This window comes from Crassostrea angulata, chromosome 5, assembly GCF_025612915.1.
Source record: "Crassostrea angulata isolate pt1a10 chromosome 5, ASM2561291v2, whole genome shotgun sequence".
In the NCBI taxonomy this organism is placed as follows: Eukaryota; Metazoa; Mollusca; class Bivalvia; order Ostreida; family Ostreidae; genus Magallana; species Magallana angulata.
In genome coordinates this window covers 7097385-7112211 of record NC_069115.1, presented here as the reverse complement: position 1 = coordinate 7112211, position 14827 = coordinate 7097385, and the positions used below count along the sequence as shown (strand labels likewise).

General features: G+C 35.9%; 3 protein-coding genes across 5 annotated transcripts; 2 read left to right on the top strand and 1 right to left on the bottom strand.

Annotated features, from left to right (window-relative positions):
* Positions 1–1883: 1883 nt before the first annotated feature.
* Positions 1884–4281, top strand: LOC128184273 (probable E3 ubiquitin-protein ligase MID2). The gene has a single exon (XM_052853701.1). The coding sequence runs from the start codon at positions 1932–1934 to the stop codon at positions 3819–3821; it is 1890 nt and encodes a 629-aa protein (XP_052709661.1). The 5' UTR covers positions 1884–1931; the 3' UTR covers positions 3822–4281.
* A 2657-nt stretch (positions 4282–6938) lies between these two features.
* Positions 6939–9641, top strand: LOC128184550 (uncharacterized). The gene has a single exon (XM_052854086.1). The coding sequence runs from the start codon at positions 7520–7522 to the stop codon at positions 8465–8467; it is 948 nt and encodes a 315-aa protein (XP_052710046.1). The 5' UTR covers positions 6939–7519; the 3' UTR covers positions 8468–9641.
* Positions 9642–9904: 263 nt separating this feature from the next.
* On the bottom strand, positions 9905–13002 carry LOC128184551 (zinc finger protein 593 homolog). Of its 3 annotated transcripts, none has more exons than XM_052854088.1 (4): positions 12931–13002; positions 12147–12359; positions 11606–11668; positions 9905–10612 (listed from the first exon to the last, which is right to left on the bottom strand). In XM_052854088.1, the coding sequence occupies exons 2-4, from the start codon at positions 12338–12340 to the stop codon at positions 10480–10482; spliced, it is 390 nt and encodes a 129-aa protein (XP_052710048.1). In that variant the 5' UTR covers positions 12341–12359; positions 12931–13002; the 3' UTR covers positions 9905–10479. The 3 variants fall into 3 exon arrangements, with proteins under 3 accessions (XP_052710048.1, XP_052710049.1, XP_052710047.1); XM_052854089.1 differs by having other exon boundaries at positions 12863–12937; XM_052854087.1 differs by lacking the exon at positions 12931–13002 and adding an exon at positions 12740–12768.
* Between the last annotated feature and the right edge of the window lie 1825 nt (positions 13003–14827).

The following is a 14827-nucleotide window of genomic DNA, read 5'->3' as shown; positions in this document are numbered from 1 at the left end:
CTAACAATTTAGAAGAATTTAGAATGAATTCTATGTGTCCATTCATTACATATACACTGAATAAATTACTTAAATGTACCCTAATTCATAAGGAGCCTTGGTTCATGAAAACTGTACTCTTAAAACAGGGAGATAACTCTACACATTAAAATCCAAAGTAGGGATTTTTTACAAACATTAACGAGAAACTATTTTAGAAATTACAAGTCCATCACCTTCTTTCAGCATTATCTGGTGTGATTAATCTTGAGGAGATCATACCTTTTGTAGCGAGGATTCACCATTCAAAGTCAAGGGTTTCTACATACATTGTGCATTTAGAGGTGAAAATGTCTGGTATGTTACCATGAACAATGATGACCAAGACTCAAATTAATGATGAGAGTGCCAAAAAGATATTACTACAGTATTACAAATAGTAAAGCTTCTAGCAGACCTCATATGTCTTGGGCAATCACTGTTCAATGCCAGCAACCAAACTCATACACATGCTACATTTGTTGGTAGTTACATTTCTAGGACACAAAGAGGGGAAAAAACTGACATAATAAGACTTTAAAGCAGTAATTTAAATAAAAGTTTGCAAAGCATTGATAATTTAGATGCTAAAATGACTATTTCTAACCAGTAAAATGTATATGTCTCATATAAATATGTATACATGAAGGTTTACATATTCTAAAGTACTGAGGAAAATGGTGTGATGCCTATACTCACCATCAGATTCCAAGTGTTAAATTGTAAGAAAAATATGAATAAATGAATAAAATCAACTTACCATTTGTTGTTTTCTACATTATTTCTCTGTCAAAATGGTGTTAACTGGGGGGGGGGGGGGGGGGGGGGGGGCAGCAGGTGCCCCTTTACCACCTTGTATGTCCTGTCATGCAATCTGCTAGGCAGTGAAATATGTCATCATTCATAGGAATCATAAAGTAACATAAGCCCTACTTTCCTCCTTATAATTTAATCAAAATAATATTAAAGGCAATATACATATACTTTTACATGTACTATGATTAATATGAGAGAGAGAGAGAGAGAGAGAGAGAGAGAGAGAGAGAGAGAGAGAGAGAGAGAGGGGGGGGTATATTTAAGGCTTTATAACTTAATGACAAATCGACCAATTCTTTTATGATTTGGGTGATAAGTAAAGTTAACATTAGAAAGTGTTTTTAGACATTTTGCAAGTACTTACGTCCCCTGTTTGACTCCTTGATGACACCATGCTGTTCACACCCCGTTCAAATCCATTCCACACAATTTTTACCGTTATTTTTTCATATTATCTGCCAAAATTGAAAAAGAACCCCACAAAATGTCATTATTCATCCTAATTCTTTGAAAAATAACGAAAAATTAGACTTAAGTTGATAAACGTGGATTTTGACCTTTGACCTGATAGGACACAGACCACAATTATTTTTCCCTCTTATTCCTTTATACAAAAATAAATCATATAAAAAATTCCACCGGCTCAAATGAGTTCAAATTCAGCATACCTATAGAATGACACTAGTCCAACAACATATCCAAACTACAGGAAAATCAATCGAGAGGGGACTGAGATATGGCCCCTAAAATAACCCCTACCATGAAAAATTCACTTCCACTTTGGAATTTATGTAAACATTGGCCTCTTTACACCCTTTCTATTGCGCCTGTAAAGATAATTTTTCTAAATTTTTTCCTGTCTGTATTTTTTTTCAAACCTTCTTCTTTCCATCCATGCCATAAAAGGAACCAAATTCGACAATTTAGTACCCCTAGGAATTTTTGAAATAATACATACACTTTTAGAATGGAACTACTTGCGTGGTCAATGAGCACGGGGTAAAAATAGTGGTATGTGACCATAAGGTAACGGGTATGTTGTCTGACCCTTGACATGATTCCACTACGTTTTTGCAGAGTTTAAAAATCATCGTTCAATGGCATCCGCAACTGATCAAAACAATTTTACTATTTGTTCCATTTGTTTCGAAAAATTTAGAACACCAAGGATTTTGCCCTGTTCGCACATCTTTTGTCACAGTTGCATTTCATCGTATATAGTGAGCTCGTGCAAATCGAAAGAGGCACCTGTGGGATTTTCTTGTCCACTTTGTAGAGAGTTCGTCCCAGCACCAGCCGGTATAGGGAAACCTGAAACATGGGCAGAAGGTTTACCCGTGTGTAAAATTCTAGACAAACTATCCACAAGTAAAGAATCCAGCTTGTGTGCTGCGTGTCATCGAGAAAATGAAGAGGAAGAGGCTACGGACATCTGCATCACCTGTGAGGAAGCAATTTGTGCGAATTGTGCTAAATATCACAGGCGAAATTTAATAACGTCCGTTCATGTTGTTGTCCCGTTGAAGGAACCTAGCTTAGTGTTGCAGAGTGTTATATCATCTGTAAAAAATGGGAGTTGTCCAGAACACCCTGACAAAGAAGTAGAACTACATTGCGGGGAGCATCGCAGGGCTATGTGCACTCTGTGCGCAACCACTGAGCACAGGAAATGCCTCGATGTCCAAACCATTCAATCTATCGCTGAAAAAACAAAGAAGGGTGGCAGTCTGCAAAAATTGCTAAGAAAGGTGAATAATTATGAGCAGGAACTGCTAATGGTCAAGAAAAAGCAAGAAAACAACCTCAGTGAAATAGACAGCACATCAGACAGTATACTGGAAGAAACCAAAAAGTTAAGAATGGAAGTTAAAGCTCATCTGGATAAGCTTGAAAATGAACACTTAAATGAATTGAGTAAAGTTACAAAGGAGAGCAAAGACATGTTAAATAAAAATATTGATTCTGTCTCAGACAGGATTCACTTCAGCAGACACTGTATACAGAGACTTCAGAACCTGGAGGATGCGAGTGATGCCTGCTTTATGAAGGAATACCACCATGTCGGAGAAAAGTTTGAGATGCTTAAATTGGAAACTGTGAATTTGAAAGAACATGAAATAAAGCTCAAGTCAAATATATCAAAAGAATTAAGAAAATTAAAACAAGTGGAAAGGTTTTCCAAACTTGAAGTTTTACATTCACGGAAACATCTACTGAACAGGAGGGACATTGAGGATGTGTCATTTTCTCTGATATATGAGGTTCAACTTCCTGATGCCAACATTTGTGGTGGAAATTTCATTTCAGATGAAGTGATTGCTCTAGCAAAATATAATTCAACCAAGAAAGGTCTCTGGCTGGCTGGATTGAAACGTAACACTTGGGATAAAGTTAGGGAGAGTGATACAGATGATACTTATTTTGACGTGCAACATTCAGACAATGAATTATACATTACAAACCAGACAAACAGAAGTGTGATTGTCATGTCAAGCAATGATTTTACCACGGTGAGAGAATTCATAATGCAAGATAATTTGGTGCCTTATGGCATATCCATCTGGGAAAATTTTGTTTTTGTTGCTTGTCAGATTGCAATTTTGAAATACGACTTACAGGGAGAGTTGGTTTACAGATACCCAGTTGAAAAGTCTTCTCTGTACGTGGCAGTGACTCGTCGCAGCCACATTGTGCACAGTAATGTAAAAACGGACACTGTGACCTGCATCGATGAGAAGGGGGTGCCCCTGTGGAAGTATGTCAGCCCAAAGCTCAGTGGTCCCTGCAGTGTGGATAGAGACGCGCTCGATAATCTATACGTGGGTGGATCCAAGAGCAATAATGTCCACATACTGTCCAGCTTTGGCTCTCTGATCCGGGTCTTGGAATGTATCCCCTGCCCTGCTTTCATGAAAGTCAGTGAAAGAGGAGACATGTGCTGTGTGTGCAGCAGCTGGAAGAACATCAGAGTGTATGAAATCAAATGAGACACAAAGCATTCTGTGGGATTATCTGCCCCTTTTACTGCTCCATCTGTCTCTCTCTTGGTTGCTTTTTGACTATGTTGATATGGAGTAAGATGCCTATGCAGTTTTACTCCTCCACCCTAAATTCAAGTCTGTAAGATGTTGTTTTTATTAAACTACCAGATCTTGACAATGAATAAATTGATAGATTTATTTGGTATAAACAACTGGTAGCTTTTTTTTTCTAAACCAAAATGAAGAGGAGTTCAACTATTGAGTATAAATCAATGTTGAATACAATATGTTTGCCAATGAATGCTGCTTGCACACCATGCCTTTACTTCCTGTTGTAGTGTAAAGATTTGATTAAAACATTAGTGTTTTGCTTAAATGTTTGCTCATGTTCAGAGAATGAAAACAATGTTGGTGTGTGGGGTCCAGACCACCCGACTCCCTCAAGATCTGAGCATGTCCTTTAAAATTCACTATTTCTAATAAAAGATACAATTTTCATGGTCCAGACTCGGCAATAGAGGCATGCTTATTTTTTGTTAACTATCTTGCACCATGTTCCAAAGCCTATACTTGATCAGTTGATAATTTTACTCTGCAAATTTAATCAAATTTGAATTTCTGGTGGGGGGGGGGAGGGGTCCAGACCACCCGACTCGCTCTAGATCCGAGTATGTCCTTTAAAATTCACTATTTCTAATAAAAGATACAATTTTCATGGTCCAGGCCCAGCAATAGAGGCATGCTTATTTTTTGTTAACTATCTTACACATGTAATATGTATACTCAGTAGACTTTAAAAAAAAAAGGCAATTCGTCTCTCAACTTTCTGGCAGGCACGTCGCATCGTGTTTTTGTTTTTTTTTATTTGGGGGGGGGGTGTCCGAAAAAAACGAAGTCCCCCATCGATCCTGGAAAATCCTAATCCTTCAAAAACCTCAATCTTCAATTTCATTTCATTATTTTCACTTCAAATCTGTTTATTATGCTATGCTCCCGAAAAGGGGGGGGGGGGCAACTCCGCCATAAATAAAATTTTTATGTAAATTTACGTGCCTGTTTATGTTTTTGAGACAAAGAGTACTATATTTCGATTTTTGATTGCAAGTAATGTTTTCCTGACATTCAGTTTGAACGAATGAAATGCCCCCCAATTTCTCTTTTGCAAATAATTTTGATTTGTTTTTTAAATTGTTCTTAACATTTAGATCATGCGATCATCATACAATTTTAAAATATAGAACACGGCACTTCTTAAATCTTAGGAAAAGCACTTATTTTGTGTTTGCTTATATCATCCTTCACTATAATTATTTTATATACATCTACAAAATATTACGTATGATTGAAATTGAATGTGTGGAAAAACTCCTATTTTGAGCTGGTTGCTGGTTCAAAAACCGCTGCGGGCGCTGGGTGTCATATGTTGTGTCCCTGGACTATATGACTTCATCTCGATCTATTAATTACACGTAGCACCATGGAGTACGACTATAAGAGTTGTGAGTCCATTTGATTGGGCATGGATTAACAGCTAGTATATTTACGGTTATAGCGAACGCACTCTGTGGGTCCACCGCGGTCCTAAACGCTTAAACTCTGAGGGTCCACCGCGGTCCTAAACGCTTAAACTCTGAGGGTCCACCGCGGTCCTAAACGCTTAAGCTCTGAGGGTCCACCACGGTCCTAAACGCTTAAACTCTGAGGGTCCACTGCGGTCCTAAACGCTTAAACTCTGTAAATATTTGCTGATATTTACAGTGGTGATTCGTTATGAGTTCTTCATTAAAAATAAATCTCTCTCTCTCTCTCTCTCTCTCTCTCTCTCCAAAAGAGCTGTGAAATACATTAGAACCATTTTAACAAGGCCTTGGACTTTCAGTAGGATGTAACATTCTATTTCTTGGGTCAAAACCTCTTCATGATCGATCACAAAAGTCAGACAAGTCTTCTTGATTTCAAAGAGCAATGACTGAGTGACCTACAATGAAATAGACAAGCCTACGTCACATTGCTGTTTGACACAACTACCCAAAGTCCAAGCTCTAGTTAAAATGGTTCTACATTTTTGGTTATGTCATTATGTAGTATCTTAAAATAAATGTTAAATATAAAAAATTATCTCATTTCTATTGTTTCAATTAATTGTGCCCATTCCCTATAAGTTATATTGATACTGGCACATGCATGCAATATGAAAGAGCTTTCGTTTACATTATTATGCTTTATAAGAACACAAACAACATATGATATTGTGGGAATTGTTTCTAAAACATATGCAGTAATATTAAATGTATCGCAATGTGATATTGAATATATATGCATGAACCTTAAAAAAGAAAATGAATTTGAAGTAAGGACGGTTTTTTCCTTTTTGATAAGAGGGAAACTCTCATAAAAGCAAATTATTTTTCCGCAATGTGATATTGCATAAATATGCATTCGCCTTAAAAATGAAAATAAATTGGAAGTATAAAGACGATCTTTTAATTTGCTTTTTTGATAAAGGAAAACTCTCATAAAACCAAATTATATTTTTTCATTCAAGAGCAATCTTGGTCAATTCAATAAAATAATAATGTTTTGTCATTATTTGAAAAAGAAGTTTAAAGGTGTGCGAAATGAAAGAAACAATAATGTTTGTTCTTTAACGCGAGTTGCAATCCTCTAGCTGTGAAGTTCAATTAAATTATGAGAGGGATTCTATAGAAATGGTATAGAATATCCCGACCTCTTAACTGCTGAACGATGGCAATTAAAAGCCAAATCAAATTCAGCAATGTTTACATCAAAGTTTAATTTAAATAGCTGTATAACTTGGTACCAGTGAAGTGTTTGGTTTGGACCTCCCTCCCCCCTCCCTCTCACCCCCCAATCATTAAACACATACACTGTACATGGGTCAAATAAACAGGGATTTTGCTAGAATTATATACTGAGCATGTATGACCCAGTTTTAAATTGCTACAAAGTCACAAATTTGATCCCTCTTTACTCTATCATGCCGCGCGAGTGACATTTAAGTAAATATTTCAGCTTTAACCAATTCGATAATATTCAAACAATAGCGTATTTGAAATCATTCGTCGATTTGCCTACGATATGATGTATCAATTTCCTTGATTTTTCTAACCCGTTTATCTCTGATGAAATATTCTCGACAGTTAATTGTTTTTATGGTTCGAAGAACGACTTAAAATCCAATACACAAAATGATTTAATCAGAAATCCAAAACCGCGCAGGGACCGTGGTATGGAGTGTGTATTATAGCTAGCGATCGAGCTCCGCGCGTCTAAAATCATTGCGTGGAACCAAGGCAATAAGCGTGACTCTTTAAAAAAGTCAGTGTAGATATTCCAGAGAACAGGGATTAAAATCTGATTATTGTATTAGCTGCGAGGAAAGGAAAAAAATTCGATTTCATTAAGATCTGAAATTTAAATGAACGACGCAAGCGTTAATCCCGGTCTGTTGTTGTTGCGTAGGACAATTAAGATCCCATTGCGTATATTTTTATGGAAGAACTCGGAACGAATTGACGATGTAAATTGATATTTGATTCCAGTGATTGTGGACAATTATCCACGACAGAGGTTGGCGGTAAACTCCACATTTAGATCTTTTTCTGTGATTGGACATTTCTCTGTTTAATATGAGAAAGTAACAGGCGAGCGGAGCGAGGTGCGTATAGCCCAGCCGAGGAACCATGCGGCTCTTCCAAGACCAAGTCTCTATGGAGGACTTTGAGCCCCCTCCCCCGTTTCTAAAGGACCCTACTCGGGATAACTTGAAACATATTACCCAGTTTCGTGACGGGAGACATCGCGTGGCGACTCCCGAGAAAGTGGCCATCATGGAACTGTCCACGAGTTTCGAAAAGAGGCGCCTGGGGAAACAGCAACAGATCCTGACGGAGATGAACCAGAGGTGTCGGGAACAAGAGGTGGCGGATCTATCGTCCAAACTGTCCAATAAGTGTGTGCTGGAGTCAGAGAGGGGCGCGGTGGGTCGGTCCCGTGAAATAACGTACTACTCGGCCACGTTCATGATGCACAAACCTAAGACTGTGACAGAGGAGCTGGACATGTCCAACAAGACAGAGTCGCCCTCTACAACCCCTCTGCCGTTCTTTGAGAAGACGTACAAACATTTTCCGGCGAGAAAAATTATCAAACATCAAGGGAAGTTCGAGTTGATACCCCGGAATAGCCGTCAATCGCCTATAAGGACCCCCCGGGTCGACCCCAGTCCTGTCAAGGCGCTGGTATCCCAGGCCATGAGCGAGCCGTACCGCAAAATCAAATTGTTGAACTCTCAGAAAATTAACGGGCCGGTACAGTTGAACCACTATATATACCCCAGACAGGACCAGTTAGCTCCCCTAGTGCTACCCAACATAGACTCCACTATCCAGGATAAAATTGATGCGTTTTCTACGTCACGTGTGCATCTCGGGGCCCGCGCCAAAACGATGAGCATGGAAAGCCAGGTTAATGGGACGATGAACAGCAAGGCCGACCAGAAACCCCCAAAACGGGTCTCACCTTACAAGGGGGACCAAGAGATTCCGGGAACCTTCCAGGAAAATACAGTAGGGGGTCACACCCCACCCCCCAATTCTACCGAGCCCCCTATTGAAGTACAGGCGCACTGATATCGAATATGTGAAAAATTATTTATCTATTTACTGTGCACATATTCCGAATCTTTTTTAACCGTATATGTATATCTTAAAATTCTTGGTTGTGATTTTAAAAACCTGTCCTCATGTGTACTTGTGGTCTTTGGAAAACATTTGGCGTTGATCGGTTGAAAACCTGCTAGACGTCTCCGTGAAAAAGAGGGATTATCAGTGATTAAGGCGGATTAAGTCACAGTAGGCTGAAGCGCTTTGGGCCAGCGTCCAAAATCTTTAATTGCAAAAATGTGCATACAATGCAAAGTGTTGTTTTGGTTCTGCAGTTTAAATGTTTAATGATAAACATTTACAACAAAATGGTTTTAACGCACATAGGGCCAAATCAAAATACTACTGTAAGATTTGACAGGAGTTGTCAGGAAATTTCATCGGGATTTAAATGCCTTTATGACTGCTCGCATTAATTATTGTCATTCCACATATCAACATATTGTCTACTGAAAAATCTTTATCAAGCACAGCGGGGGAGCGAGATCCACCGTTACATCTGATGACGTCAAAACTATGGCGAAAATTGACTGTTGAGGACACCGTGAACTTCTGGCTTTGTCTCGTAGATAAAAATAGATTAACCGCACTCCCAAGATTTGTTTAATTATCGATTCCATCTTGATTTTGTTTTGAGAGAAGCCTGGTTTTATTGTGTCTGTAAATAAGTACGAACAAAGTGCTGAGATGGGCGAGACAGTTGGACAACTCATCAGATTATTAAATATTATGTCATCTTTGCAATGATTTGAGTTTTTCATACAATAAACGAAAACTTGTTTGTATTCGTTTATACATAGTATTGAATACTCTACAGGTGTAAATTTCGCAAATATTATGTTTCCAGATCAATTGGGTATTACATTGATAAAGTGTTCTGTTATTTGGGGGAAGCACATCTTGCCCATTTTAAAATCAGAAATTTTGATTGATATTTGTCAAATTATTTGAAATATCCAGCTTTAAGATTAGAAAATGGTAAACGACTTTAATCAAAATTTTTAATTTATATATTTTTAAAAATAATTTCAACACTTTGATGAAAAGTTCTGCTGTGGGTATGTATGCCGGCCTACATTCTACTTAGAGGGGGTAAGCTTTAAAATCAATGCCTTCAAGAAATAAATTATACATTTTTTGACTTCAGTGTTTTCTCAATTTTTGGTTTTGGGTTTGAAGAAGAAGTTACAATAGATCAAGTTTGCTTTCTGTGTACATCAAACCCTTATTTAGTCCGGACTGTTGGTCCTATATTTCATAGTCCTTGACTAATGCCGACAATTATACTGTATACCATACACCGTTATCTTATTCTGTATAAGACTTAATATTATGGGAGAAAGGGTGGTTTAATTAAGTTCCTGTACAACTAAAACTGTTCAAATCAAAACCTTAAGTCATGTGCTCAGCTGTAAAAAATTTTATTTTTCAACAAAAAGATTTTACATTTTGTATCATTTCAATATACATGTACATTGTACAGTGTATTTCACAAAAAATATTGCTCTTACAATGGTTTGACCAAAATTCAGGTGGACTATTTTAATCCAATACTCGACCTTCTAAACTTTGGGAAATAAATAGGCAGAAGTTGTAAGTCTTGTTCAAATACGAATAAGTGATAAATGTCAGTTTATATTTGTCTTGTTGATATAAAACATTAAATGCATTTCTTGAAAAGCAGGATTAAACTAGGTTCAAGAAAGGGCCGAGGCTTATATATAGGTATCAAGCGAAATGAACAGATTTAAAATGCATACCCCAGTCAAATAACAATAATATTTGAAAATATTTTTGAAGGTTTTAAACATACATGTACCTATATTTATACTGCATTGAACATTATATAGTGCAGATAAAGACATTCTTACCCCTCCCCCTTAACCTCCCATTTAAAATTGAACTTAAAAGATAACAAAGTTCATTAACACATATATGTTCTCATATCACAACAACCTTTCATGCACAAACACACTTCACTAGGTGTTGTCAGTTTCCATGCTTGCTGACTGTGTTTCCACGGTAACCTTTTCTGGTCGTTTATAGGAGCCCATTCCGGCTGCCCTCTCTGCTTCCTCTATCGTGTAAGGCTCAATAGACAGGGCTTTTAACCTACAGAAACAATAATATCTGCATTTTAATTCACACTTCATAAAATCCTGAAGTACTGTCGTAGACATTTTTTATTAATATAACTGAATTTTCATAAAATTTTGATTTACAATCATTCTCCCCCAATGTGTCTGTTCTTGGATAATTTCATTTCATTTTCAGAAAGATACTTGTAACTACACAGACGCTCCAACATTAATTAATCTATTCACAATATTGGTGTCTGCAATTAATGATTCCACAGTGAATTTGAAATAAAAAAAAAATAGAATTGCCCTTCCTTCTGTAAGTAATGGGATAGCTCTAGTTTTCATCATTTAATCATAGAAAGCAATTGTTTAAATCATATTTGCAACAATGGCAATTCAAAGGTCATCTTAGCTGTACAAGTGAAAAAAATGTCATTAGAATCGGAAATCATGGAAATGGAATGATTAAGTAGAGAATCCCCATATAAATGGATTTTCATTTATTACACACATCACTTACAGTCAAATTACAACAATATATTCATTATCCAGCATTGGTTTGTGCCAAATTTGAACTTTTTCATCAAAAACAATTGTCCTCTTAAAGGAGTAGCTATTTCAATAGGAATTTCTGATATTTCACTCTAAAAATTGTTCAACAAACTAATCTGTATCATTTCAATTGTAATGAATTAAATTGTTCAGTGTACTTAAAACTAGCCCTCTCTTTATCTTTTCATCTTAAGGGGAAGGGGGTATATGTTTCAATCAGACTGTACAATTTCTGTTAAAATAAAGTCTTTTGGAAAAGTAATCTACAAATTCCAAAGAACTTAATGCATTTGATATCTATAAACAGACTAAAGTAAATGTAAGGACACAAACAAAATTATGGTTGACACATGATGGAATAGAATTATACAATGTAAGCCCAATTAAATCAGGATGATGAATTGCACACAGTCAGCAAACACAGAATTTATCAGTACAAAGTAACAGATGTCTAATTACTACTATCACTTACCTTCTTTTATGTGGTTTGCTTTTAAAATGTGTCTTCAGAGAAGTTTCATTAATAAAGTACTTCCTGCAAAATATAAAGTATCACATGAATAGAAAAATGTGCTACTAAGCTTGAACAAAGAATCATAATGTTTGATACACAACAAGAACTTTTATTAATTTAGTAATACAACTATGATTTTCTTTACAATGAAAACAAAAGATTAACATGTTCGATAACTGTGAACTGAACATTCAACGCAAAGATTACCATTTATTGAGGATTTATACAAATCATTGTTGCAAACAATTACTAAATGTAGCACCAAGCCCTGACTACATTGCCATTGTAAATTATTCAAGGTGATCTGGTTCTTAATATGCAGGTATAGGTACATATTAACCATTGCAAGTTTAGCATCATCAGGTATTGCAACTTGACAAAATTTCATATTCCTGTGTTTCTTCCAACTTACAAATGAAATAAGGACCATCAAAATGTGCAGTTATTGCCAATTAAGATGCAAATCAGTTCTAAATAATAATAAATATCCGGTACTTACGCACAATGGAGACAGTAAAACTGCCCCGCACCAGGTTTATCAAAGTCCGCTTCCTGGTTCAGCAGTTTCTGAGATTTTCCCGGTTTCATGTCTTCGTGGATTTCATCAAGGTCCTTTGTCTTCCTCTTGGTTCGGTACTTCTCCTTCAATGGTTTATCTCCCTTGTGCTGCTTCTTCCTTGATAGTCGTCCCATGATGATGTTGCCTTTACTTCTAGAATGAACAATTACAATGATGGAAAAGTAACAATTTTTAAATCAGAATTCAATAACTAGTTACACACTGAATTGTTCTGACCTGTAAAATGAGGAAAGGTAACTAGCTGATTAATCCGAGATTCCTCTGACTCTAACCCCCGCTTTTATATTGGGACATGCAGGGTTTCTCCCCCGCACGTCCCAATATAAAAGCGGGGGTTAGAGTCAGAGGAATCTCGGATTACTAGCTGATGTATTACAGAGGAAAATTTCATGTGCTTCTATGGTTATCTAGAAGACGTACAACACTGATCAACTTTAATTGAAGTGAAATTTTGGTTAAAAGATTGCAAAATCTACTTAAATTCAATTAAATTTCAGATCACAATCACGTACTTTATGTGGATCATGGATAACTGTAAATGAACATATAAAAAGTTTGTTGAAGCACATTTACACTTTAGTCTGGACAAATTTTAATGAGTATTAAATGGAACAAATCCGAGAAACAAATTTTACTTCTCAAATCTGTAATATCTATACAATATCTCGACAAGAATGGTGAGAATTTTGTGAACACAACATACCCCAACGTCTGTCAAAATTTACCCACGTGGTCTGCTCTGAATCGCGAGCCCGATGCGTATGAACCTATGTTTAGTCTAGGTATCACATGCCCGGCTAAAATCAACCTAATGACGTTTTTCAAATAAAAGACACAAAAGCACATTAAATGAAGAAAAGAAACTTTTAAAGCATAATGCATGTAATATATTTTAATAATTTTCTGAGTGTGAAAAAATGTCAGTATCATCAGCAGGTAAGCCGTGAATCAGTCTAAAAATTTTATCATATAGACTTGTTAATCCTCTCCTCTACGATACACAATACATACATGCATAGCGTATCTTAGAGGAACCGATTCACAAGTCTGATTTTATTAAGTTTGCCAATCAATCGAACAAGTGTAGTAAGATCATGCTACAAAGGAAATGGAGAATTGATGCTAATATAATAGTCAACCCAATTTCGCAAGAAATTGTTTCTATCAAAAATATCGTATTAAGTGTTTGGCTTATTTAAACACCCCTATTAATGAGTCGTAATAATCAATTCAAATAAATCAAATATTCAGTTAGTTTATCCGCTACATGTACATGATGTATGTGACGACAGTTGCTCATAGACAGCCATCCTGTAATATTCATTACATGTACTTTACCCCCCCCCCCCCCCCCGCTAAAACGGTTAGGTGTAAGCTAAAGAGGTAAGCTAAAGAGAAATATGAGTTGAAAGACTCGATTTTCTTTTAGACGCGTGACCATGTTGCTTATGTGAATGAAAAGAAGACTATTATTCTATAAGATACAATTCTGTCAAATTTCGGTCAACACAATATGCCACTGTGTTTTAACAAGGGAACCCGATGTGAATTAAAAAAAAATGATTTATAAACTCAAATTTAAAGTTATCAAATATTTCAGCCGTTATATATTAAAGCATGCCATAAATGACGCCCCCTTAAGGTGGCTCTATACACCCACAGTTTATTCCAATTTTCAATAGAAGACCACAAAACATATACTTTTCAAATATTAAAATGACGATAGGGATAATATAGGTATTTATAAAGAATTTTTTAATGTTTTTTCGTGTTTTTGTAAAATATTTTTTTAAAAGACAGCTATCAACAAATTGAGAGAAATTATTTTGTCATATGATGGATATTTCCTTCGGACACATAAAAAAAATATATCGCTTCTTAACATTCAAAAATGTTATTATTGCAATCTTTTTTAGTATTTCCCCAAAACATAATTTTTCATATTTTCTTACTCTGTTGAAAAATCATCTGAAAAAGTTGCTTGATGTTATAAGAAAATGTATTTTAATATATGTGACATAAAAAATTGAATGAAAACCATTGCAAATAAACACAAAAAATATTTTAAATTTTATTTGGTATGAAAGTTCCTCATGTAAGGGTTATCGTTCCTAAGTCCCAAGGCCCAAACACCTCGGGGACTTTTCATTTCTGAGTTGAAGAAAATTTAATTCCTAAATGTAATGTTGGAATGATAAATACATACATATTTCATTATAGACTTTGCCCTGTATAAGTGAATATATTCGCTTTAATGCAAAACTAAGTCAAATAAATAAAGGGGAACATTGACTAGGCTAATAGGATTTATGTATCCCAACCTGAGAGAAATTCAAAGCAACCCTCTCATCCCCGTGAGGTGTCGATATTAATGTGCATTAAAGTATATTATAATTGAAATATTTTCACCTGTTTAGAATTTTCACGGTATTCAACCAAAAAATACGTTTTAGAAATTTTTGGAAAATTAAAAAAGTTATTGTTCTCAACGGGATTCGAACTCATGACCTACTTGTTTGTAGTGAACCCACTAACCCACTGCACTACAGTGTAACATATCGATGATGCTAAAGAAACTCTTTGAAAATTCATACTTGATT

Bases quoted from the DNA above. Each gene is read 5' to 3' on its own strand.
- LOC128184551 (XM_052854087.1), bottom strand. The intron at 11,669-12,146 runs GTAAGTACCGGA...TATATTTTGCAG, and splicing joins TTTTACTGTCTCCATTGTGC to GAAGTACTTTATTAATGAAA. The intron at 10,613-11,605 runs GTAAGTGATAGT...TTGTTTCTGTAG, and splicing joins AGCAAACCACATAAAAGAAG to GTTAAAAGCCCTGTCTATTG.
- LOC128184550 (XM_052854086.1), top strand. From the start codon at position 7,520: ATGCGGCTCTTCCAAGACCAAGTCTCTATGGAGGACTTTGAGCCCCCT.
- LOC128184273 (XM_052853701.1), top strand. From the start codon at position 1,932: ATGGCATCCGCAACTGATCAAAACAATTTTACTATTTGTTCCATTTGT.